This window comes from Myiozetetes cayanensis, unplaced genomic scaffold (genome assembly GCF_022539395.1).
Source record: "Myiozetetes cayanensis isolate MyiCay16 unplaced genomic scaffold, myiCay2020 scf2-11, whole genome shotgun sequence".
NCBI classification, from domain to species: domain Eukaryota; kingdom Metazoa; phylum Chordata; class Aves; order Passeriformes; family Tyrannidae; genus Myiozetetes; species Myiozetetes cayanensis.
The window spans coordinates 47,097,200-47,122,602 of NW_026087411.1; the positions used below are offsets into that span (position 1 = coordinate 47,097,200).

General features: G+C 43.6%; 2 protein-coding genes across 13 annotated transcripts; one reads left to right on the forward strand and one right to left on the reverse strand.

Annotated features, from left to right (window-relative positions):
• The first annotated feature begins 1,878 nt into the window (after positions 1-1,878).
• LOC126639477 (solute carrier family 22 member 2-like) lies at positions 1,879-24,377 on the forward strand. Of its 12 annotated transcripts, XR_007628807.1 has the most exons (15): positions 1,879-2,325; positions 3,818-3,921; positions 4,962-5,116; positions 5,890-6,058; positions 6,901-7,015; positions 7,534-7,640; positions 7,813-8,027; positions 8,422-8,530; positions 8,812-8,924; positions 9,921-10,020; positions 15,082-15,242; positions 20,781-20,892; positions 21,126-21,233; positions 24,029-24,144; positions 24,248-24,377. XR_007628807.1 is itself a non-coding variant. In XM_050314279.1 (13 exons), the coding sequence occupies exons 1-13, from the start codon at positions 1,915-1,917 to the stop codon at positions 21,127-21,129; spliced, it is 1,875 nt and encodes a 624-aa protein (XP_050170236.1). In that variant the 5' UTR covers positions 1,879-1,914; the 3' UTR covers positions 21,130-21,246. The 12 variants fall into 12 exon arrangements, 8 of the variants coding, with proteins under 8 accessions (XP_050170236.1, XP_050170235.1, XP_050170238.1 ...); XR_007628808.1 differs by lacking the exons at positions 24,029-24,144; positions 24,248-24,377 and adding an exon at positions 21,888-22,188; XR_007628810.1 differs by lacking the exons at positions 9,921-10,020; positions 15,082-15,242.
• On the reverse strand, positions 14,638-24,892 carry LOC126639478 (solute carrier family 22 member 2-like). The gene is made up of 11 exons (XM_050314287.1): positions 24,243-24,892; positions 22,314-22,417; positions 21,161-21,315; positions 18,888-19,056; positions 17,781-17,895; positions 17,577-17,683; positions 17,246-17,460; positions 16,892-17,000; positions 16,447-16,559; positions 15,268-15,367; positions 14,638-14,778 (listed from the first exon to the last, which is right to left on the reverse strand). Exons 1-11 carry the CDS (start codon positions 24,651-24,653, stop codon positions 14,718-14,720), a joined length of 1,659 nt encoding a protein of 552 aa, XP_050170244.1. The 5' UTR covers positions 24,654-24,892; the 3' UTR covers positions 14,638-14,717.
• Positions 24,893-25,403: the final 511 nt, after the last annotated feature.

Sequence of the window (25,403 nt, forward strand, 5' to 3'; positions counted from 1 at the left end):
ATTTAAGGCCAGCCTGGGTGACAGTAACAAAAAAACTTTTGATATCATCTTTAGTATGTGAAGATACTCGTGGTCACTTCCACAGCAAGATGATACCTTGCTTCCTGGAGATTAAAGAGAATGCTCAAGTGACAGTGGAGGTTTTCCAAAAGAAATAACATTAATTTGCTGCAAAATCAGGCATACAACCTTCTGCCAGCATAACTGGCGTGTGAACACCATACTTGCAGAAGTTTCTCTTCTTACTTTCCCCAGCATGAAACTTCAGTAGGCAAAATAGGGAAAGGGAGTAAAGAAGATTTTCAGATTTTGTGCACTTCTTCTTGCATTTAGTTCAGTTTTGGCTAACACAGGCTTTAGCTGATGACCACTGCATCAAATACGTTCACTGCTGAGTAGTCTGTGTGCAGGTGGATGCAAGGTTTAAAAGCTGCTACTGCAATGAGCTCCTTAACAGGAGAAATAGTCTGTTCTCTGCTCCTGATGTAAACCAGACCTGAACAGAGATAGGTAAACTGTTCAGTTATACACAGTCAAAGGTCTGGTCTTTTCTTAGCTTTTCTTAGCTTTTCTTAGCGAAAGATATTTATTGCAAAGTAGCAGTCTTGTTTGTGATTCATGGCATTTCCTAGGTGTGCTGGTCAACAGCACTTGTTATTAATAGCCCTTTAAAATATCACATTACTTATCACTTCTGTTTTCCTCATCGTTTAGTTTTGTGCTTCATAAAACTCAGAAAGGTCAGAAAGTGTTCCTCAGGGAAAAATTAACCCAGGAACAGCAGCCTTCTCAGAAGTTCCCTTCAGAAGCACTAACCAAGATACGGAGCTGTTAGTCTGGCTTAGAAAGATTTGCACATGGCAGAAAGGTGGTGAAAAATTTGCAGGCAGAATTCTTTGCCCATAGATGTGTTTTGTGTAAATCCACACTTTCGTTGTTCAGCTGCACTACCTCTTGTAGTCCTCTATCATTGCAGGGAATGGGGAACAACATGAAGGGACATTATGCAACCACAGCTACAGGAACACATCATAAATTGTACCCCTCAGTAAAGGATGCTGAAGATGTCTCCACTGCTTAATGGCACATTTACGTATTAGCATTGTCTAATAAATTCACATTACACAGCTGTAAAATGTTCGTGAGACGGGGCTGTAGTTTGCAGTTGCCTCAGCCCGCTGTCCCCCAGGGTGCAGGGCAGGAGGCAGAGTGCAGGATGGGCATACAAAGGCTGGTGACAGGTCTCAGGGCCACTCTAGGCTACCTGAGTGTGGGACAGCTGCATGTGAACCCCTGTAGGTTTAGTTTGGTCACTTCTGACTTAGAAGTCTCAGCTCGTACTGCAGTGACTGGTCTGCTTCCTATCTGAGACACAACACTGTTCTTTAGCCATTAAGTGCCTAAAAGAAATCTGCCCTGTTATGTTTTCTCTGTGTTGTCTTCTTCTATGTCCACAAAGCAGCATGCAAGCAGTGATTCATGTCCACCTCAATTTTGAGGATAAGGTTTTTCAGTTGTATATATATATATATGAGGAAGAGAACTATATTTGTTTTTATAATATTTATGCCCTGTGAAAGTACTGGACAGGTGGAATTACCACCTACCCTTACTGTGCACTGATGGTTGCTCAGTGACAGACTGAAATGGCCATAATCTAAGACATCAGATCTTTTATTTCAAGTATGTTAAACAAATTACCAACAGAGGCAAAAGAAAAGAGCCAAAATGTGTTTGGAGAGGGCATCTGAGAAACAAAGGTTGCAATGCATGGCTTGACAATTGACAAAGTTAATTATTAATTTGTTTGTGAGTTTTGGGCAAACACTTCATCTGTTACTTAAGCATGAAGTGAGAGCCAAAGCCCTGGAAAGCAACAGAGGTAGATATTTTAATGAGTTGTGACATACGAAGATGCCAACCCTGGATGACTTTTTAGAGCAGGTAGGAGAATTTGATTTCTTCCAGAAAAAAGTCCTCTTTTTTTTATGCCTACTTTCTGCTACTTTTGTTCCCATTTACGTGGGGATTTTTTTCCTGGGTTTCATCCCTGAGCACCATTGCCATAGCCCCAGGGTGGCTGAGCTGAGCCAGCGGTGTGGCTGGAGTCTGGAGGAGCAGCTGAATCACACAGTTCCTGAGTGGGATGGCCATGGATTCAGTTACAACAGCCGCTGCAGGAGGTACGAGTTGGACTGGAATGCAACAGGCATCAGCTGCACTGAACCCCTCAGAAGCCTCGTGGGCAATGGGAGTACTGTTCCACTCGGTCCCTGCTGGGATGGATGGGTCTATGACTCCTCAGGGAGCTCCCTTGTGACAGAGGTAAGACATAGCTTGTCCAGAAAATTCACTCTTGTCTGCACAGCTTAAAGCTAGAAGATGCTGGATTAGTAAAGTTTGCTTTTGGTGTACAGTCTGAGTCTGACTAGCTAATAAGTAGTGAATATCAGAACCTGGTAGGCACTTGTGGCAAAGATTTATATACAAAAAGAATGGGAAATTATTGATTTTCCTGGGAGCATAGGACTGCCATCTTCTCATCAATTAAGCCTGTCATCAGTGGCTATTCTCATTTCCATCAGCAAACTGAGGGTAGTACCCCATAGCCCAAACTGAGGAACTGCACATTTGTGTGATAATCCAAACAGATACCCACTTACAATTAATAAGAAACAGAGGATGGGGCTACATTTCTCAGATAATGTTTTAGCAACAGCAGCGTTCTTTTCTCTCAACTTGTAGAACCTAAATCAGATAACCTAAAATATGAAAAACCATGCAAACCAATACCAACAGTTTAAAAGCCATGTAGAGACCTGAAGCATAGGAAGGACCTCAAGACAGATCTCTCCTACTTCTCTACCAGTCTCAAATCTGTATTAGCTATACCTAAACCATGCCTAACAGATGTTTCTGTAACTTGTTCTTAAGAAAGTGCAGTGTTGAATACTTCACAGCTTCTTTGGGCATGGTGTTCATATTTCCTTGCTTCACTGTCATCACTGTTACATAGCAAGTCCATCTCATTTTCCCTTGGGACAGATGGGCTGGGGCAGAGAAGAGCGCTCCAGCTGTTGTCCACAACAGGAAAACAGAGCTGAGCTGTTTGGTATGGCCCCTGCAAACTTGTCCGTGTTAGAAAAAGACATTCATGCTACTTTCTGGGCTGAAGTCTAACCACACTTGGGTGAATATTTTACCCGTGTGTCCTTCTCTCTTCTCCCGGTGCATAGTGGTAACCTGTTAATTGTAAATCAAAAGCAGGTTCCCAAGTATTCATTCACTGCAGAGAAAAGTGAGCCAAAATCCACTTTCGACAGTGCTGAGGGGGTGTGAGACAGGCATCTCTTGGCTCCACCCCAGCAGGTCTCGGCACCACCTCCATTTTTCACACCCAACAAGCACTGCTTTCATGCAGCAAGGCAGTACATGGTTTGAGACAGGTCTTGGCATCTGGGAAGGAAACGATGCTCCAAGTGTCCTCCAAATTTCAAGCAGATGGGTGGGGATGAGGAGGAGAGATTTTTCTGAACTTATTTATCTGTTCACTGGGAGTTTCTCTCCCTTTCTCGCTCTCCTTATGTGTCATTACGCAATCATTTTTCAGGGTGTAACTTTTTTCACATGATTTTAGAAAATATGGACAAGATGTATTGCAGATGTCAGTTTAAGAGGTCAGAGGGTTTCTTTTCTGGTGTCTGTTTTCTCATTGGTGTCACTGGTTTCCTTCCTCATCAAACAGTCATGTGGGGGGGGACTGTCAAACAGTTTGTGGGGAATGTTCCTGTGCTTCTAACTGTGGTTGCCCTTGCAGTTTAATCTGGTGTGTGAGGACTCCTGGAAGCTGGACCTCTTCCAGTCATGTGTGAATGCTGGGTTTTTTATTGGCTCCATGAGTATTGGTTACATAGCAGACAGGTAGGTAGTATGTAGACAGGTATGAGATTAACTGTTTCCTCTGCTTATCTGCTTTCTGAATGTTGTTGAAAAAGATTCATGATTTGAAGAGGAAATTAATGCAGTCAAAAGTTGATTCAAAAGGTCTATGTGTCACTTACAAAGGGGTGGATGGTAGTTTCTAAGGCCCTGCTTTTAAAACTGTGACTCACGAATCCATGGAAATGCTGTGGTGCTGCTCCGCTTTAGGGCCCTGAGGAATCTGCACATTCACAAGTGAAGTGGTTTTATTTTCTCTCACAGGTACAAACTCCAGTGCAAGCTCAGAGTCCAAGATGAAATTTTAACTCATGCACTAAAACTGTTTGCTCATCTTTTCAATAAATTTGTTTCACATTAATTTTAACTGTATCCAGATGGTCATAAATCAGTTGATATTACTGTGGAGAACAAAATATATTTATTTTGGCTGGCATTTATTATCATGCTATTTTTATTAGTGGATATTGAATAATTTAATGGTTTTCATAATTCATACTTTTAACTGAATATATATCTCTGTCAGCTAGAAAAGAAATGCCTTTCCAGTGTTCCAGTAAGCTTGTTTGTTTTGGAAACTGCCTATTTCTGACTATCAGTGAGTCACAGTGATACAGAGAATGACAAATAACCAGGATGTACAAACTCTATTCAAGAAGAGCTCAATACTCAGCCAAGGCTGATAAAATATGCAAAGATCACAGTTAGCAAACAAGATCCTCATAAAAAGCTATTGCAGCTTTGAAAGACGGGCTGAGGAGCCATATCAGAGTGTTCTTGAACTCATTAGCTAAATCATTAACCAGAAATGAGTAATGACTCGAAAAGACAAGACAAATGAGTCCCCTGAGCTTCTACTGAGATGGAAAATGTCACAAAAAGGAAGAGTAGATATAGACTCCAACTCAAAATGAACAGAGTAGAGGGGGACAGGGACCCTCTCCAGCCTCTTCAAACCATTTGGTTTGCTACCCTGCCCTACCAGGGGCTGAGCCTTGTTCTTCTCTTCTTTCCCTCTGCAGGTTTGGCCGCAAACTCTGCCTTCTGGTCACAGTCCTCATCAATGCAGTTTCGGGCGTTCTGATGGCCTTTGCACCGAGCTACACCTGGACAGTGATCTTCCGCCTGATACAGGGACTGGTCAGCAAGGGGAGCTGGCTGACAGGCTACGTGCTCAGTTAAGGCAGTTTGCAGTTACACCTTCTGGGCAGGAGCCCCCTCTCTTTAGCAGCAGGGCTGACCCCCACTGGTGCCATCTGATTTTCAAAGCACTGTGTATAACAAGAGCAGACAGTGACACTGTGCTATTTACTGCCAAACTGCACCTCTCTGCTTAAATACAGGTGCTTATGACCCAAGCTTGCACCAGCTCATAGACATAAATTGAATAATTAGGAGGCATTCCTAATCCCCTACAAACTAGGGAATGTTCATAGCTGGAGAGCACGTGCCAAAATGAAGGGCAACATCTAGAGACAAGAACAACTTGAAAATACTGTGAAGATGTATGGCACCTTCCTGTGAAAGATAACATTTGTGTTTTACAGCCTTGGTGTCAAAAGGATTTTTTCTGTGCTGCATCACATGCTTGGCGGGTAGAGAGGCTCTGTTCCCTAGTTGTGTCTTATTTGGCCATTTGGTTCTTAGATTAAAGAAGTGTGTTGAGGAAAGCAACCTTTGCCCTGTGTTGATGGAGTGAGGGCCTGACACCCACAAAGGCAGGGGTGAAGTCCCCAGCTGACTGGTGGAGGAGTAAGAGTCAGGACTTGCCCTGTGATTTACACCAGGGAACAAGACCAGTTCTGCTCTCCCACCCTAACCCACGCCAGTGTGCCACAACACAAGGGCACAGCTGAGCATGGGGGCTACGTGTGGTCTCAGCTGGCAAGAGTTGTGTTCCCCTGGATCTCCAAACCCATCTATTTTTGCTCATATGACTTGTCTTTGCAGTTGCAGAATTTGTTGGCTCAGACTACCGGAGGTCAGTGGGTATCACTTACCAGCTTGCCTTCACCCTAGGACTCCTCATCTTCACCGCCCTGGCTTATGCACTTCCACACTGGAGGTGGCTCCAGCTCGCGGTCACACTGCCCAATTTCTTTTTCCTTCTCTACTATTGGTAAGTGCCTGCTCTTGCAGCTGCCAGTAATGCCACACCACACCAATTAAACCAGGGGACTGTAGCTGAGAGCTGAAGTTTCTCTGTAGGCATCAGCAATAGAGTTACATGAAGGATTTCCAAGATTATATTGGATGACATCTGGGTTTTTTTCTATTTCCTCTGCCCAAAGGTTTACTCTGAATTACCTGAGAGCAAGGGACTACCTTCAACATGTTGTAACGTTTCTGTGTTTGGGGTCCTTGCTATACATCAAAAAATAATAAGTAATGATTTCTGGAACAGTACTTGAGCTACCGTGAGAAGGGAGTTTCTTATTCATTGATTATAATTATTTTTCAATGCAAGCAACACACTTTTTTTTCTTTTTTTTTTTCCTCTTTTTTTATAAATTTGAATAAAAATGCTCCTTAGAAAACTCCATAACTCGATCAGGGAACAGAACTGGGAGGGTTTTTTTGTTTGGTCTTTTTTTTAAAGGTTATTTTTAACATGGAAGAAATTAAGAATCTGGCTTACAGCTGTTCTTTTTTATATCAACAGGCTATTAGCTATTTCTAAAATACATCAAGAGGATTTATCTCAGACTAATGTTTCAAAACTAGAACAAACTGGGTTTAGATTTAAAAAAAAAAAAATTAAATTCAGGCTACCTTGTCGGTCAGGTGAAGCACAAATCAGAGTGCAATCACTGGCAGGCATAGCTATCACAGAGTTCAACACCACCTATGGATCCCCAATAAACCTTGGAATTCTAGCCTGAGCAACTCAGCTCCAGTTTCATTTTCTGTGTACCAGTGCATTTTCCTTCCCTGTAGCTGTCATGCTTACATGTGTTGCAGGTGTCTGCCTGAGTCTCCCAGGTGGCTAATAGCTCAAAAGCAAAATGATAAAGCTATGGAAGTTATTAAGCGCATTGCCAAGGGAAATAAGAAGAAGCTACCTCTTGCTTTCCAGGTGACTGCACTGCATTTGCTGCACACATGCCAGCCTCTAGCAAAATAATGTTATGAGTTTAGAGTGTGCTGGGTTTAGAGTAGGGAGCAGTTTGGTAGTCAAAATCACTGGAGTTTCCTAAAGCAAAGGCAAGTGAATTTTCTTTACTTTGCCTAGGACCCTCGCAGAGCATATTTGGGAAAAAGAGGCTTGCAAAAATAGCCAGCAGATAACACAAATTCTTCTTTTAAGTAGCATCAATCAAGAGGAAACTTGACAAACCTCATTACTTAAAACTTCAGAACAGCCTTATTTATTATTTTTTTAAATGCTGCTTCATGCCATACACATGACTACAGAGATATGAAGAGTACCTGTATAAATCTTCATATTTCCTTTCCCCACAACACTCTGGAGAAGTTATTTTGCCCTCAGGTACTTTACTGCTTCATCCTCCCATCGGTCTAGAGGAAAATACTCATTATAATGCTCACCACCCTCTCCACTGTAATCTCTTGTCCTGTCATTTACGCTCCCAGAATCTCAGTTCTGAAGATGAAGATGGAGAAAAGTTGAAACCTTCATTTGTAGACCTGGTCAGGACACCTCAGATCAGAAAATACACATTCATTTTGATGTACAGTTGGTAAGGATCAGGAAAGCTTTTGCAGGCCAAATGGAAGTGTGTGATCTGGTGCCCTTAAATCGTCATTGTTGATTTAAGCCTGTTTTGCTCCTGACCAGCTGCAAATCTCAATTCTTTGCATAAACTCTCTCCCAGGGAGGTTGGCTTCATTTGCACCCTCTTCTCTGCCCAGGTTCACAAGCTCTGTCCTCTACCAGGGGCTCATCATGCACATGGGAATAGCCGCTGGGAACATGTATCTGGATTTCTTCTATTCGGCTCTTGTGGAGTTCCCAGCCGCCTTCATCCTCATGTTAACACTGGATCGCATTGGCCGTCGCTACACCTGGGCTGCAGCTAACATGATGACCGGGGCTGCTTGCCTGGTTACGGCATTCGTCCCAGACTGTGAGTTGTGCAAACCTCCTCTGCCAGTGAATTCTCTCCCTGTCTCTTGGTTGTTGTTCTGGAAAATAGAAAACACTCTTTGCTAACCTGGCCCATGTCAGTATTGTGATCCAATGAAGGTAAATACTAGAAAAGCTAATTTATGTCCCACCATTACCTACATTTATACCTACTAACAAAAGGCTTGAGAAATGGGCTCAATTAAATTTCCAAAATAGCATCAAATCAGATTGTAAGTGTGCAGATACCAGGTCAAAGAGCATGTCATGTTAAGTCCAAGTTTGGATTTGAACGTACAGAGACTGAAATTAAATATTTAAAGCTGGTTTATGTCAATAGCAGACGAAAACTATAGTTTTGTATACCAACCTTAATGTGCACAATGTCTTTCCAGCTCTTTATTGGCTTAAAATGACTGCAGCTTGCTTGGGCAGGATGGGAATTACCATGTGCTATGAAATTATATGCATGGTAAATCCTGAGCTGTATCCAACATTTCTCAGGTAAGTGCACCACCTTCTGTCAGCAGGTAAAAGCACTGGCTGTTTCTCTGTGACAGACCAAGAGACTGGCTCACAGTTGAGGATGCACTGCAGTGGAAGAGGAGTTTGTTTGTACAAAACACACTTTGAGAAGGTGGAGGAGAGATGCTGGGTGGTGCAGCAGGGGTTTTAACCCTTGTGGGTCCAGTGAGGGCACTGGGGTGCAGAGCTGGACAAGACACCCCTGGCAGAGCTGGTGACATCTGTACTCATGTGTGTGTGTACTTGCATGTGCATTGCAGGAATCTGGGAGTCCTAGTCTGCTCCTCCCTGTGTGACCTTGGTGGGATCATAACACCCTTCCTTGTGTACAGACTGGCGGAGCTCTGGCACGAACTGCCCCTCGTCATCTTTGGTAAGAGAGCTGCGAGGTGGGTTGGTTGGCCAAAGACGAGATTAATTAGTTTAGCAATCTATTTCCCATCTTTAAAAAAAAAAAAAAAAATTAAAAAAGTAAAAAAATTTAAAAAAATAAAAAAATAAAAAATAAAAAAATAGGGAGAACCATACAAACACATATGTACACATGTAAGATACAGCTTGGTAAGTCTGTTCCATCTGGGTGTTTGGAAGTGGCAGCAAAGTCACCCCTTAGCCCATTCTGTGGTGAACAGCACCCCATGCTTTTGGGACAGTCCTTTCAAGCTTTGACTTCTGCCTGCTGAGTCCCTTCAAAGGGAGAAACATCTCTGGATGTGTGGTTACCTGACCTGAGCTCCAAGCAGGTTGACCTCTTGTCTCCCTGCATGAATGTCACATGCCACTTCACAGTGTCCAGTTTGACAAGGATCCCATAGCAATTTAGGATGGCAGAGGAGCAGGTCAGCCCTAATGTTGCTATCCTGAAAAAAGGGCTGCCTTGAACACCTACTATTGCACAGGTTCAAACCAGTGTGCCTGCATGCACCACCTGCCCTCAGTGTGGTCATAGAAGGGTCTAAAACCAATCAGAAGATGAAACTAGCCAGGTGGACGGGTAGTAACCTTTTATGCATGTTCTAATCTACTGAAGAGAGGAAAGTACAGCTAGCCAGTGTCACCTTAATCCCACGTCAGCTGGACAACCAGAGACAAAACATGTTTCCTTGGCATTGTCTGACCAAAGCAAGATCCTCTCTGGGTCTGGGCCCCAAGATGGCTTTCCAGGACTCAGATGTACCTCAGAAATACCAGCAATTACTCTGAAAAATAAGAATCACAAAGATGAAAAGCCAAGTGTTATTACCCCTTTGAGGAGTCCTTATTCTATCATTAGGGTAGAGATGTCTTAATGAGAATTAATTAGTAACTTGGACTTAAACATGGGCATGACCATTGCATTGCCTTTGTGATCCTTGTTCTGTGATTGCAGCTGTGATTGTTCTAATAGACAGTGGCTTAGTTTTGCTCCTACCTGAAATGAAGGGAAAGGCTCTGCCTGAAACCATTGAAGATGCTGAAAATCTGCACAGGTATGGCATTAAGCAACTTCAGGGCAGAGTGACTCTCCTTTACATCTGCAAAATCTGCTAAAAAGCCCATTTATTATACATCTCTGGGGATCTAAGGGGTTTTGTTGCACACAGGGGATGGTTGGTGTGTGACCCATCCCTGATAGTAATATCAGGCTCTGGGCTCTCTTGTATGATCTGGCCACAATCCACAAACACCTTACACATGAGCCAGACATTAAGAGAAGGAGCAGAGGGTGGTTTCATGGGCCATCTGAAAAGCACTGATTAGTGAGGGGACTGCTGATGGCCTCAAAGATGCTCCCAGTTGACAGAGACAAAGCTGGCTGAGATGTGGTTTTAAATTTGTGGAGCAACGCAGTGAATGTCCTGTGATTTCAGTGCTTTTGACTTCTGGCACAACTCGCACCTCCTAGAGTACCTTCCAGGGTGAGGGTAGAGCTCCACAGATACTGAACTAGTCACTTGGATTTACTGAAGCTCATGGGAAGCCAAAAGATACTTGTCCTGGTAAAAAATTGGATGTGGGAAGAAAAGGACCTAGCCTGGCCAGAAAGAGATGGCAACATAGCACAGGGTAGAGCAGTGAGAGTTTGCCTCTAGGAAACATTAGGAAAATCATACATGCAACCACACACACAGATGTGACTTTAGAAACCACCTACAATAGGAGATTTTACAGTAGGAAATGCCAGAATCAAAGTTACTAAAGGTACCATTGTCGTATGATTTCTAGACAGCAGCACAGCTGCAACAAGGTCACAGAAAGTCTCCAATTTACTCCTTATTCTGCTGCTCTTCAAAATAATCTAACCTCAGTTGAACAATTGCCAGTGATAAGACATCAATCTGTTAAACCTAGTTTTCAATGAATGTAAGCATATGGATTACTTGGTGGATCATGCTGTTAGGCACCAGGTGCATTACCTGCCTTTTCCCCTTTCATTCCACAGGCAAGAGAGAAGTAAAGAAAAAGTGATCTATCTCCACATTCTGACTTCTGAAGCTGCCCCCAAGTAATGGCCCATTTTACCCTGGTTCTGCCTTTGTTGGGGCAGGGAGGCAGAAGGGGGCCAGGAGAGCAGCCTCAACAAGCCCAGCCCTCAGCCCCACATGCAGGGGATGAGCTGCCCCACTCTGGTGATCTTTTCACTGTTGGACTCCCCCAGCTGCCGACACTCTGAGGCTTGAGGACTTCCCAAGCCAGAGGTTGTCTGCCCACATTCCTGCTTCACTCCCTCATGGACTGTCTTGCAAGTTTTTCTATTTGCCTTCCAAACACATTAATGCTTCTTGCGTCCCAGGGCATCCGGTAGCAGCAACTCATATGTCATGAGTGGGAAATTCATGAGGGAACACTTTCTTCTACTTCTTATAAAACCAAAAATCTCTTTGGGCTGCTCACTCATAGCTCATTTCTATAGTGAGCAGGAATGAAGTCATGAGCCCAAAGCACCTGTTCCAAGGTCCACCTGACTCTGCATGAAAATAAGCACATAGGCAGTAGCTGATTTACTGTCATCATTTCCTCTACATTCCTAAAAATCCTGGTGCAGTCGGTTTGTCTATGATCCTGATGCCCAGCAGGTCAGCTTTGTGAGAGAGCTCCTCCTACCCAGCAGTGAGCACTGCCCATTTCAGGAGCCCAGGCCATACAGAAGCTCCTTCTCCCTCCTAGGTTACTCCTCTTTTTCCAGAGAAATAAGTACAAAAATAAAGCCTTTCTAAGCCCAGGCTAGTTTTTAAGATCTGGCATTCTGGAATTTGACTGGATGTTAGGCAAGCTGGAAAATGAAAAGGAAGTCAATGAGGAGTTGGAGGCAGTGAAGCCTCAGGACGTGGGGGGGCTGCATGCAACTACATCATCATTGGGGATCAGTGATGGGGTAGGCAGAGGAAGCCCCATCATGGACACCCCCTGGGAGCAGGATGAACAATAACAGGATGCTGTGCCCTGCATATTAAAGCATATTAATGTTTTCTTAATGCCCTGAGTTTGGTTATTTGCATGGCCAAACTCCCAAACAGCTGTAAGGAATAAGATCTGAAGCAGGGAGGAAAGATGAGCCAAAAAAAAGAACATGGCATTTAAAAGTAGATCTCCCTCAATAACATGCTGGAAAATAAATGCTGTAGTTCTTTTGAAGGTTGAAGGGTCCTCTTCACAGCCCTTAGGAAGCATTTAACATCTGATTCACATCATATTCATCAACTTGTATATATTCTTGGGATTTGAGTTTGTATCCTGATCAGTTCCAGTTGTGAGAAGAGACCCAATTCCTTAGTATTTTAGAACATTAATAGGATGTAGGATGACACAGTGCCATAGAGTAGGGATGGGATTGGAGCACTGAAGTGTCCAAATAACAGCTATGCTTACATGTTGGCATTTGGATTTAGGCGCTGACAGCGAGAGCAAAGGACAAGAACAGTGCTTAGAAAGTGCTGCCCCTGGCCACAAGATCATCTGACCATCAGATGATGCCACGAACTAAACCAGAAACTTTGTAAAAGTGAACAGCAACTCTTTCCAAAACCCAGTTAGTGAGGGCTCCGGAGTACCATGAAACATGGAGATTTTATGTTCTCTTTAGGCACAGCTCTGATAAAGTCCACTTTTTAGTACTTAGGTGAGGGACAGGGTCTTTTCAAAGGGCCAGTCCCACTTTCATTGACCTGGACACTGCCCTGTTTGCATGCTCCCTGGGTTGCCAGGGTCAGGTGGTGGTATACCTGCCCTTCCTGGGGAAGTGCTCCTTCCCCAGCTCCAGAGACAGCCCTGCCAGTGAGTTAGTTATGCTCCAGCAGCCCCAGGAACAGACAAGCTTCAGCTGCTATTAAGAGGATGGGAAGCTGGCAAACTGTTTGAGCTGAGGCAGGATGTGAGCTTGTCTCATGCCCTGGAGAAGATCTACTGCTACCACCCACCCAGGACACAAAGCTGCTCCACATTTTGAGAGCAACCATGGGCAACTGGACCTGATTTTACATATCTCTTAGACTTCCCAAGTCCAGGAAGCAATCCATAAATAGACAGAGGTCACCAGTAAGGAAATGAATGAAGCACATTTGCTCTTTTGCTCATTAAGGTGCCCCCAAGAAGCAAAGGCCAGTATCACTTGTAGGTGACTGCAAAGCAAAGGCACACCACAGCCACACACCTGTAGTCCCTACCCCAGCAGTAGCAGTGCTCATGGAAATAAAAACCAGTGCAATGGGTAAGGGTCTCAAGAGCCAGCTTTGTAGCTACTCATTTATTCATCTCAGTACTTGCTTTGCTTGACATGTTACTGCCTCCTCCATTTTCTTTCTGAGGAGTTTTCAACAGGTTTTGCATCAATGAACTGTAAGTCAGCTGATCCAACAGATTTCTTTCATTGTAGAGCAGAGACATCTATGCAAGCACAGCAGGACACCAACTCTGTAAGACACAGAATTACATCCCCACTGTCCCTCTTGGCCCTCTCAGGACAAGCTTATTCCCCTCTGACCCTGAAGCAAACACTAGTTTTGCAACTGCCTGGGCCAAACTCATGTCATTCCTGATCAGTCCCTATCCTTCTCAGGGCAACCTTGTCATGGCCCTGCCCTCACAGGACAACGTGCTTTCCTGCCTTTGGGGCCCTCACAGCAACACTGAACATTAACTGAGGGTCAGGTCAGTTGAAAGCAAGGGCAAGGTCACCATACTGCCACACTGGGAAGCAATCCTGGGGGAATTTCACCCTGCCTGCTAGAGTCTAGCAATGATTTGCTCAGATGAGAGCTTTGTCCCTGCAGGTGACCATCTAAGGGTAGAAGTATCTTGTTCCTTGCTCACAGTATCCTCACTGAAAACCAGTGTTCCCCAGCAGTGACAGGGCCCAGCAACACAAACAGCAAAGGGGAACCACAGGACCATTGTGCTTATTTTGCTCTGCAACCACAAGTCTGTTAGAGTTGCTCACTGGGATGGACTGGGTAATCTGTGAAAGCTGCTGGGTATCTCCTGGCAGACCCAGTGCTGTCCCTGATGTTCCCAGAGACACAGGATCCCTAGTCCTGCAGGGACCTGCATGTCCCCAAGCCTGAGCCCAGATCACTCCAAAGGAAGGTCCCTGTAGAGCACACTTATAAGGCTATTGCCTTATGAAATATTAGGAGCCTTTCAGCTATGCACCCCTTTTCACACTCTGAAGTTGCCTCCTGCCCATCCTATCCATCCCTGTGACTAGCCAATAAAATAGGAGAAAGTAAAATAACATTTTTTTTTTAAAGTCTGCAAATCTGTTGCAAGTTGTAACATGACTGAATCAGGTTTGTAGTCACCTTGAGTGCCCAACAGAGATAAGCTTCTGTTATATTATGCTACTGCTTTGTAAGAAAAACAAAGGCAGACTTCATGAAGGGATGGATCCCACCATTCCCAAGTTAAGATTTCTCCCTATGTCGAAGTCCACAGAGCTGGTACAAGATTTCCCAGCCATAAAATATATTTATCTTTGTGTACAGAGAAGGAAGCAACTATGTAGCAATAGGGAAAATCCCCTCAGAAAACCCTAAACATTGTAAATAAAAAAATATGCAGAGAAAATAAAATAAATAAATAAATAATTAAAAATGAGGTGGAGGCAAGACTTTTGAAAGAGTATTTATTCCAATTTACCTTTCCATGCTACTGCCCTAAAGCAGACTACCTGGCAAGAATTGCGCCTTCTTCAGTTATGTTCTGGGCTTCTGACATGGAGATAAATTTTTTTGCCCTTTGAAGCACTTTGCCTGCAAGAATAACAAGACATGAACATCAACCAGGAATGAAGGTGTTTGGTGAGCACCTAAATTCAAGTTCTTCACCTGCTCTGCTTCGGCCCCAAGAAAATTATCTATTCTTCCAGGTTTGTTCTGGCTTCTTAGTAGATGCAGGTGCTTCACACAAAGTTGCTGTTGAGACTGTCCTTTTCTTATTCTGCTATTAAGGTTTTTTTAAACACAAATAATGTTTATAATGGTGTTGCACCACATTTGAGAGACTAGTGCAGTTTTATTCACAAGACAGTAAAGGCTTGGGCTACTTTTTTTCAGATGCCTAGGTGAACATGTGGTAAAAGGAGTCCAAAGTCTGTCCAGTGAGAGTCTCAAAATTAACCAGCAACTTCTTGGAAACAAAGAAGGCAGCCAGGTAACCCCTGGGCTTCCCCAAGGGCCTCTGGACAGAGGTTTTGCCCAATTTCAAGGGAAAGCTGGTAAGAGTTCATCTTCATGACTCACCTGTGAAAGTTTTCAACATCCTCCACAGTCTCAGGCAAAACTCTTCCTTTAGTTTCAGGCAAAAGCAACACCAATCCACCCGCAGTCAAACCAAGAATAGCTTCAAATCAAACACAGACACAAAGGGCTTGTGAGCATATACCAACCACAGCCTGATAGAAAGGACGTGTCAACAGCATTTTATTATCTTCTTCATACAAGATGTGCACCTCAAGCCTCTATATGCAAAGCTGCCATGCCTCCTCTGGAGGATGTGGCTACCATAGAGAGACAGCAACAAGACAAGTTCTCTTGTGAGGTATGCACCAAACTAGGACACCTCAGACTGGACAGGCAATCCTTCTGTCTTTAGAGGAAGGTTTTATAGCAGAAGGAACCCTTTCCATTGCAAGAGTATGGCAGAAAACCTATTCTATTTCTATGCTATTCACATAAGATTAGAAAATACATACAGAACGTATTGTCTCCTAAAAAATGTGATTAACTTCTCCACCAATAATTTCTTTTACCCAGCTTGTACATATTTGGCATATATATTTTAAATCTACTAAGCACCTTCTAGATGCCCTGTCTGTTAAAAACTGCATATTTTTATTCAACACATTTTTCTATAAATAATGTGCTGATCTAAAGACTCAGAAAAGTGTTGCAGACCCTGAACTGAGAGTTCAGGTCACTAGTCTGCAAACACTTATCTTGCATATATTTACCAACCTCTTTCCAAATAGCTGAAAAATAGCCAGTTAACAGACTGTAGGAAAAGCTGAAGCATAACAGCTGTATTTGTATTCCCTTGAACAGGCAATTCTGTAGTTATGTGAAATTTGAGGGTTTGGCTCCTGGACTGAGACAATATATCTCACAGAAGAACAGTAATTCATCAGCTTTGAATCCATCAAATATTAATCTCAAATTTTTTCTCAGCTCTTTGCCACCTGTCAAACCTGTATTCACCTCTGACTTCCTTTAAAACGCAAGGAGAAATAATAAGGGCAAAGGAGACATGAAAGCATAAACAAGCTCCAGGTTGCCATAAACTGAAAGCTATGGCTTCATAGACAGCAAGAGGCTTCTGCTGAACTTACAGCAGCTGCCTCGGTGGTTTTTCCCTCCCTTCGAAATTCAGGTCCCACTGGTGCACCCTGGGAGAGGTCAGCAAGGACGTAAGGTGGCACTTACTGAAGACGATCAGTGGCAGATCATGCCAGACTTCCACCAGTCTGTAGACAATGAACGGGACGATGACTCCACCAACATCACACAAGGAGGAGCAAATCATCACCCCGAGATTCCTGGTTCAGTAGCAAAGGGATCATGTTAGTGCCAGAGTACTTCAGTTGGAAGGGGATGGATCACAACTCTGACTCTTGCGCAGGACAAAACCAAGCACTGTGAGGGACTTCAGATCTCTCACCCACCCTGGTTTTCTCCACTTTTCCCTTGATTTCAGTCATGTGTTTTCCCCTTTCTAAAGGTACATTTGTTTTCTTTATTAACCTACCTTTTTAAAGCATTTTAATTGTAGCTCTGACACACTTGAGGATAACTTATCGTAAAACACAACATACACATCAGCCTCAACTGTTTCCAGACCAAATGCCAACTGGGGGGAGGATGCACCTACCTGATGTACGTTGGATACAGTTCAGTGCTTACAAAGCAAACCATTTCAAAAGCCATTGTAATTCCCATTCTCCCGATGCAAGCAGTAATCATTTTTAACCAATGTATATCTGCAGAGGAAATGCATTCAACACATTTGAAAGTATCCCAGTGATTTAGCAGGTGTCAATCAGTATAACAGTGTTATTTTGGGGGACCTCTGATCCCATGTCAGCTGGTGTTTTTAAGGGACCTACATAAGTGAGGGAATGGGAACAGTCAGCACTTCATGAGCACAGGGACCCTCACTAAGCAGCATGGAGGACCTGGATGACAGAGTGGGAAGCTCCCACCGGGTGTCATTCAGGTGACTTACCCTCAGGGATCAGGGCTGTGAGAAGGCAGGCGGCACCAGCCACCAGGTTTGACACAGCCCAGGGGTAGCGCCGCCCAACACGTTCAATAGTGACGATGATGATGAAGGCGGCTGGGAACTCAACAAGTGCAGAATAGAGGAAATCCAGGTACATGTTCCCAGCAGCTACTCCCATGAGCATGATGAGCCCCTGGTAGAGGACAGAACTTGAGAACCTGGGCAGAGAAGAAAACCCTGGGTTTGTTAGTCAGTTAGAGAACAGAGATCGGTGTCCTGCAGGAGTTTTCCAAACCAGAGCTTGAAAAACAGCTCTCCCACATTATATTCTTACCAGTTGTACATCAAAATAAGTGTGTTTTTTCTTATCTGTGGTGTCCTGACAAGGTCAATTAGTGAAGGATTCTGCTTTCCACAATCTTCCTCCTCAAATTTAATATCCTATGGAAGAGCCAGTACATAGGGCATTAGGTTTCTACTGGGAGGAACTGATAGAAGGTGATGCTTATTTACATGCACAAGCAAATGCTGAGCTCACCTCAAAATGGGAAGGCAACTTTTTCTGATTTTTTTTAGCCATATTACGGACAATTTTCATAGCTTTGTCATTTTTTCCTTGAGATATCAGCCACCTGGGAGACTCTGGGAGGCACCTGCAACACAAGTGGATGACATTATATACCAAAACATAAAGCCCACACAGTGCTTCCATGTATGGAGACTTCGGAGAGAGTGCTTTGACTGAATTAAGGCAGATGGCTTTTTTGTTTAGGTGGGTGGGTTTTGTTTGTTACTTCCCACTTCCACAATCAGGAAAAAGTAGTATATCCCACAGCTGAGATTAGAAGAGAAGCAGCTGAGGTAGTGACTTTAATCAAAGAAGAGTTTATTAAGGATAAATCAGGGAAGGGTGGCTGATATCACGACCCTATCATCTTAACCATCCCATTCACCACAAATCACAAATGGCTCTTCTTAGGGAGCCATTTTTCAGTTGTGGCATTACAGGTTAAGTAATAGAAAAGAAGCTAGAACTGGCTTACCAACTCAAAAATATGGAAGAAGGCAACATTTTTTTTCTACTATTCCTAATCCCTTGACACATCCAGAAAATTTATAAAATCCAAAGCATTCAAACAAAAAAAATCAATTAAAAAGAGAAGGGAGAAATAAAAATTAAGGTGAGACCACATGCTTTTTTTTTTTGATTGGACCACAAAACCCCGCATTTTTTTTCCTTAAAATAACATGCTAACAACATGTTACAGTTATGTTAGCATTAGACAATATCTCAACCATATTTTCAGTGTAGAGTCCACTAAGTTATGCCAAGGGACTTATTTTCCTTTATGAAATGCTTAAATAAAATAAATTATATTCATTTTCTTTTCCTCTAGTGTTTTTCAAAGCGATCTGTCTTTTAAATACAGGTCAGGTAAGGTGCACAGGCTAAGATTCAATAAGGTCTCAGTTGCTGAGGGGTCCTATATTTCCCTCTCCTTTTTGCTGTGAACCTCTTCTTTGCACCAAGAGGTGTGCACGACCAAGAAGGAATGCCAAGTCTCCTTCAGTATCAAGCCTCAGATGCAGGAGAAGCTGGTTTGTTTTGGGATTGTGGGCAGAGGTACAACAGAAGCCCATTTACCAGTAGTAGAGAAGGAAGAAGCAGGTCGGCAGAGTGACAGTGAGCTGCAGCCACCGCCAGTGAGGGATGGCATAAGCGATGCCATCGAAGACCAGGAGCCCAACGGAGAAGGCCATCTGGTAGAGGATGCCCACCGTCCTCCGGTACTGTGGACCGACAACTTCTGTCACTGCAAACACGCACAAAGACAGGTGAATGCCACGACCACTCAGCACAGGAGTAACTTGCTATGTGGGGACACTGGAAGACCAGTGCCATATCAACACCTTGAAGAAACCATCTTGGTTGATCATGGGCTTCCCAGCATGTCTAGAGAAAAAAAATCCCCTAATGCTTATAGGGAAAGGTTTGCTTTTCTGTCACCCAAACTTCAGTGGAGAAGAAAACACCAGCTCCTGGTCTTATACTGTCCTAAGACATTGAGTACTGTCCTCTGTCATGGAGACCTTTGAGTAAATCAAGCATTTGACAAAAGTGCACAGATGGACTTCATGGTAAAATCTAATGCCTACATACACAATGGCTCCAACATAATAACAAAGCAGAATATTTTGTTTCCAAAGTGTGCCTTTCAGCCTGCATCTCACTCCAAGCATGCAAGCCTGTATCACAGGATGGCACAGAGCTCCTTGGTCAGGATGGCATCACAGTTCATCTGCACTTTGCAAATCCACATCAAAAACATAGACCCACAGATTAAGTCTTGTTGATACAGAGTTAAAAGTAACTATTCCAGCAGGCAGGCACAAGTGCACTCAACATTTTGTGTGCAGTTGTATGATTTCAAGAAATCAAACTGATTAGGAAAATAACAGAGAGCAGCTATTAAGCAACTAAAGGAAGCACTGAGTTTTGGAATTACAGATTAACTAATACTGCTTGGCCAAATAATGCACAAAGACATCTCCTCAGGCTCAGTAGGACTGAGCCAAAGGCAGCTGAAGTGTAGACAAGTGCCCCATCAGAGCAGGGTAACAAGGTTGTTCTGTCCTGGTACCCTTCCCTGGGTAGGCAGTGTTGGCCAACCCTTAGGGGGCTTCGGGCCTGATTCTGGGTGACATCTTTTTTATGAGAGAGTTTCAAGAGAATCCAGAAGTAATAAGATGTAACTGAGGGAAAATATCAGGACAGGGCAAGTCATTGTCCTGAAAGGGACTTTGTGCTCTGAAATGGCATAAAGTTCCCCAGAAGAGATGATGAGGATTTCATTTGTGGAAAGAAAAGATTTAAGAGGCCAAGCAAGCATCTGGAAATGCACTGGAAAGAGCAATCATGTCTTAGCAGAAGATAGTCTGCACTGTGGGATAGGTGCTTTTATTTTATTTATATCAGACACTATATAACAGCACAAGTAAGATGACCCCACTAAAACACTTAATGGAGGCATTGACATTTACGTTTTTACCACTATCACAGTGAACTGCATCACTCAGAGCTATCTGGTAGAGCCATCTGATGTCCTAGTCCAGATAAGGCTCTATTAGTCAGCATTTAAAATATTTAATCTGCTGCTTGAGTGATTGCTTGGTGTTGGGTATTTCATACAAGGGATTGAACTCCATTTCAGAGAAATCAGAGAAATCACAGGGAGCTCCACCCTGCACCAGAAAATGGTCCTGAGATGGTCCCGAACCCAACCTGGCAACACAGCAGTGCTTCACCACCAGACACAATTGGTGCAGGGCACTGGGAGAGGCATCCACAGAGGTTGGCTCCTCTCATGGCTTAACCTCCATTCAGACAAGTGGATACACAGATATACAAACACTTTGCCTTTCTCAGCAAGTACAGGCTACAGGTTCTTCAGCTATTTTTAGGCTGTAAAGCCTCTGTTTGGCCTTTAATGCTCTTTGTGCCATAAAAATGCCTCAACTTTTCCCCACCCTCTTCCAGCCTCCTCTGTCATCATCCTGTCTGGAGCAGATACAGTCTGCCTGGGGCCATCACCTTCCCCAGCCAGAGCTCGATGGGAGGAAGAGGAGCCCAGGTGCCCAGATCCGCAAAGGTGAGCTGTGCCATAGGGGAAAAGCCTGTCTCAAGGTAACAGCCCTCATATACCACAACTTGATGGAGCTTTGAAAGCTACTATTGTTCCTCCCTAATGACAGTTCTTGAAAAAAATCCTGAGAAGTCAAAGAGGGAGAAAACTCCTTGATAAAACACCATGGGAGGCATTTTTTTTTTAATGGTTTTTGTTCAGGTTTTTTTTAGTTGAGGTTTTCCCTTTATCTTCTACAGATAGTCTTATGCCTGGGAGAAGTTCCTGAACTCACCCAGGATGTAGCCTGCAGTCCAGCAGCCCTTGCTGACCAGCCCTTGCAGGAACCGGATGATGACTATCCACAGGTAGGTGGGCACAAAGACCAGAAGGATTCCACAGATAATGTTTGCAAAAATTGTGGTTAAGAGGCAAAATTTACGGCCAAACCTGGATTGGAAAATAATATGCATGAAGCAAAACACTAGTCATGAAAGCACAGGCATTTTTAAGTAGTAAGACTTTTGTGTATCTTTGAAGGGGAAAAACATCCGATTTTGCTATACAAGGGATAGAGACATGTTTTTATTCTTTGCTCATTATTCATTTATCTGCTTTTCTAATCTATGAAAAGTTCTTGTCACTGTTGCTCTGCAATTCTGCAAAAACTTTCAGAAAAGAAAGAATAGTCCCATATTTACATATATTACATTTGGGGTGAAAAATAAGCTGATATTATGACTCTGATATTACCACATGCACTAGATTTTATAAAGGGTTTATATAGCACAATCTTAATCTTCAAAACTCTGGTATGTGTGTATCTCATTATGAGGGGGTTGCATTTCACAGTTGGAGCAACTCAGAGCCTGCTATTTTAACAGTCCTAGGCAAGAGGGGAACAAGGAGGGAAATGGGTCTTCAGATCCTGGCAGTTGTTCCTCTTTAACGCCAGGTGCCTGAACTAGGGAGTTTGACTCTGCTGGCTCTGAACAGCTAAAGAGATCTCTGCTTTTTCACAGTGACTGCTGCTGCACCCATCTGGCAATCTCTGTGCAAACAATTTCTGAGTTTCTCCAAAGGAAGCAAGATGTTCCCAAGCTGTAGCCACACAGAGTGTAACAGATCAAGCGGGAGCTTCAAAACAGCAGTTCCTGGCTTTGGTCAACACTCCAGGGTTCTGATGTGGCACAGTAGGAAGTTTGGGGTGCACAGTACTAAAATGGTCCTTGCAGGCTTTGCAGGACTCGCTGAGCAGATCTATGCCAACCACCAGGTATAACCCAAGAAGCAGGGTACTTGCTCCTCATACTGTGACTAAACATCCAGGTGGCCGGCCTTATTTTGAGAAGAGCAGAGATTATACCAGCTGCACAACCCTTATCTAAGTTTGGCTGCTGAACACCAATAAGGGAGGTCAGAGGACTTTGCTGTCGGCCCACACATACCTGTCTGCGATGTAGCCAATGATTACGGAGCCAATAAGAAACCCAGCATTCACAGCAGACTGAAAGAGGTCCAACTTCCAGGAATCCTCACACACGAGGTCAAACTAAAGGAGCAACCACAGTCAGAGGCAAAAGGCTGAAATGAGGAGCTGGCTCACATCCACAAATCTTCTTCTCTTCAGTTAAAAGATTTAAACTTGTTTGAGTCAACACTTGTTTTGTCAGTTAAGTTAGTAGGGTTTCTGTGTGCTAAATGTCCAACATTAAAAACTGGAACAAGCCCTGGAGCACCTTACTGGTTTTTCCAATTCCCGTTTCATCTCTTTGCTGGAAAGAGCATAGGCGAGTTATTACCCAACAAAACTGGCACCCTAACTTGTGTTGGCCTTTGTTGATCAAACCATCATGGATCTGATGGTCACATTGGGCTTTTCAAACAGTTTTTTGTATGCATCTGGAAAGCAGGTATTTTGTATCCAGGACAAAGCTTTATACTGCATGGATATCCACATATATTTGCCATCTGGTCTGACTTGTCATATCTTACCTGTAGATTTACATAAAACCTACTAAAAAGCTACTAAGAATAAGTTACTTCAAAAACCTCTTTTAACATGACTGAGGATCCCTTCTCATCTTGCTGGTAACTAAGTTTGATTGAATCTACACACTTGAACACAAAACCAGATATTTCTCCTAATGTTCTGTGGGGCTTTCCATGAGAATATTCTTCTATATGCAAATATTTCCTTTGGCCACAGTAACACTTCTTACACTGCGCTACCCTTTCCCTTGCTTAGCTGTTAGAGCAAAAGGACTCATTGACAAAATGCACACACAGGCATGTGACATGTCTGGTTATCCCATGAAAGAAGTGGCCCATGAGCCCAGTCTTGCACCCCCTTCAGCACGAAAGGGAAGACAACTGATGTGACAGCATGACTGCATGAACCCATACAGACTGCAAGTTTTTAGCTTCCAACAATCTCATGAGATGATGGTGGGGTCATACAAACCACAGCACCTGCTGGAGCCTTTTGCAGCAAGATGTGCCTGTGAGCTGCTGCTGTGCAGAAGGCCCTGGGTCACCCTTCATTTGAGGTGCCTCACTTCCTCACTTTGATATCATACACCTACAGTACAACATCTTATATCTAGTTCCAACCTCTCACAAAACTGTAAATTCTGAAGTTAATAGAGCACAGAATTTACCTGCTGACCTAGATGATCCCTACAAATTTAGTGGAACTTTCTATAATGCTGAAATCATAGCTTGTCATCCCAGTTACTGGTTTATTTTTAAAGTTTAAGCACCTAAACTGCTAAAGAACAGCAAGTAGCTTAAGTACCATTTTCAGTTTATTCTCAGCCTCTTCTGAGAACACAAAACAGCCATCAGCTTTTCTGCAGTTTATTCCTGACTTAAGCTGTTTAACTGTGGAAAGCCATTACCGTCCCCTCGCCCCCCCGACTGCCATTCATTCATATTTGAAACAAACTTTGAAAGACTTTATTCACCAAAAAAAAAAAAAAAAAAAAAAAAAGTAGAGGGAAGAAATTAAGACCTTTGCATTGTCCAGATTTGCTTGCAGCACCGCAAGCTGCACTGTTTACACACCTCCACCAATCGGACCTCTCATGTGACTGAAGTTTCATTCAGAACTGGACTTTATCTACCTGGGGATTTATTTGCTGAAATATGCTTTGCTCCCCAGCTGGAGATATAAGCCTCCTGAGCAGCCAAGGCAACACTTCAGAGCAAGGGCAGAGACTAGATGACTTGTAAAGCCCCTGGCGCAAGTTTCACAGCGGGAGGCAATCCCTTCTCCAGGTAAGCGGGCGGTATTTTAGCAGAGCCACGGCCACACCGACCCCTTCCCACAACCCACAGTTTGCCTGTAACAGAGGGGACACGGTCTTTGTCTTTACCTCAGTCACGAGGGAGCTCCCTGGGGTGTCGTAGACCCAGCCGTCGCGGCAGGGACCGAGGGGAGCAGCCCTCCCATCGCCCACCAGGCTGCCAAGAGGGTCAGTGCAGCTGACACCCGTTGCGTTCCAGTCCACCTCGTACCTCCTGCAGCGGCTGTTGTAACTGGAGCCACGGCCATCCCACTCGGGAACTGTGTGATTCAGCTGCTCCTCCGGACTCCAGCCACACCGCTGGCTCAGCTCAGCCACCCCGGGGCTGAAGCAGCGGTGCTCAGGGACGAACCCAAAGAAGACAACACCCACGTACACTGGGGTGAAGGCAGCAGAAAGCAAACATAGGACAAAAAAGGTTTGCTTCTGGAACCTGTCAAATTCTCCAACATGCTCTAAAATGTCATCTAGGGTTGGCATTTTGTCATCAAAACCACCTCAAAAACCTCAACTAGCTCCTCTCTGCAGCACTGATATATTTAGTTGGCAGCAAAGTTACTTAAGTAACAAAGACATTTGACCAAAAGTCAAGACTAACTCCATAAATTATTAAACTACATGTTGCAAGCTTTATTTTTGAGGATTCATTTGAAATCAGACCTTAATTCACCCAGGCAAAATTTGCATTTAACCCCTAACAGAGCACTTATATGTTCCTTTTCTCCTGAAAAGCCCCTGACAAGCCACAGCCCTTTAGCCTTTTTGTTTGTTTTAATTAGGCTAGTCAGTTCCTCAAATAATAGGCATTTTTAAGGAGCAAACAAAGATGGAAAATTCCACCAACATTCAAGCAACATACAAGTGTAGTGCAGAGTGACTGGGCACCACATGTGAGCAAAGTTTATTAGCCAGGATCTGTAAAGAGTAGGTAAGTATACTGTGAAAAAGAATTGTCTATATGTTGACTAATGTAGCAGTAAATGAACAGCTTTTCTGAAAACTCCAGCATAATGTGTATCACCTTTTACTCTCCACAGTCTTCCATTTCCAAGGAATACTTCTCCCTGCCTACATTAGAGAACAGAGTTGTCACCTCACCACATTTTTGCAGTGATACAGAAGAGAAAAAACATTCACTACAGAATTATGCACTGGGAATAGCTGTGGGAAGCCATAATATACAGTACTTATGGCCAAACCAGCTAATTTTAGCACAGAAGACCTGTAAGA

Excerpts from the sequence above, each read along its gene's own strand:
- LOC126639477 (XM_050314278.1), top strand. The coding sequence starts at position 1,915 with ATGCCAACCCTGGATGACTTTTTAGAGCAGGTAGGAGAATTTGATTTC. Across the intron at positions 7,641-7,812 it reads TTCATTTTGATGTACAGTTG|GTTCACAAGCTCTGTCCTCT; the intron begins GTAAGGATCAGG and ends TTCTCTGCCCAG. Across the intron at positions 15,243-18,775 it reads CCAATTTCAAGGGAAAGCTG|GTGTGCACGACCAAGAAGGA; the intron begins GTAAGAGTTCAT and ends TTGCACCAAGAG.
- LOC126639478 (XM_050314287.1), bottom strand. The coding sequence starts at position 24,653 with ATGCCAACCCTAGATGACATTTTAGAGCATGTTGGAGAATTTGACAGG. Across the intron at positions 15,368-16,446 it reads TCTGCCACTGATCGTCTTCA|CTATTCTTGGTTTGACTGCG; the intron begins GTAAGTGCCACC and ends TTTGATTTGAAG. Across the intron at positions 14,779-15,267 it reads GATGTTGAAAACTTTCACAG|GCAAAGTGCTTCAAAGGGCA; the intron begins GTGAGTCATGAA and ends TTATTCTTGCAG.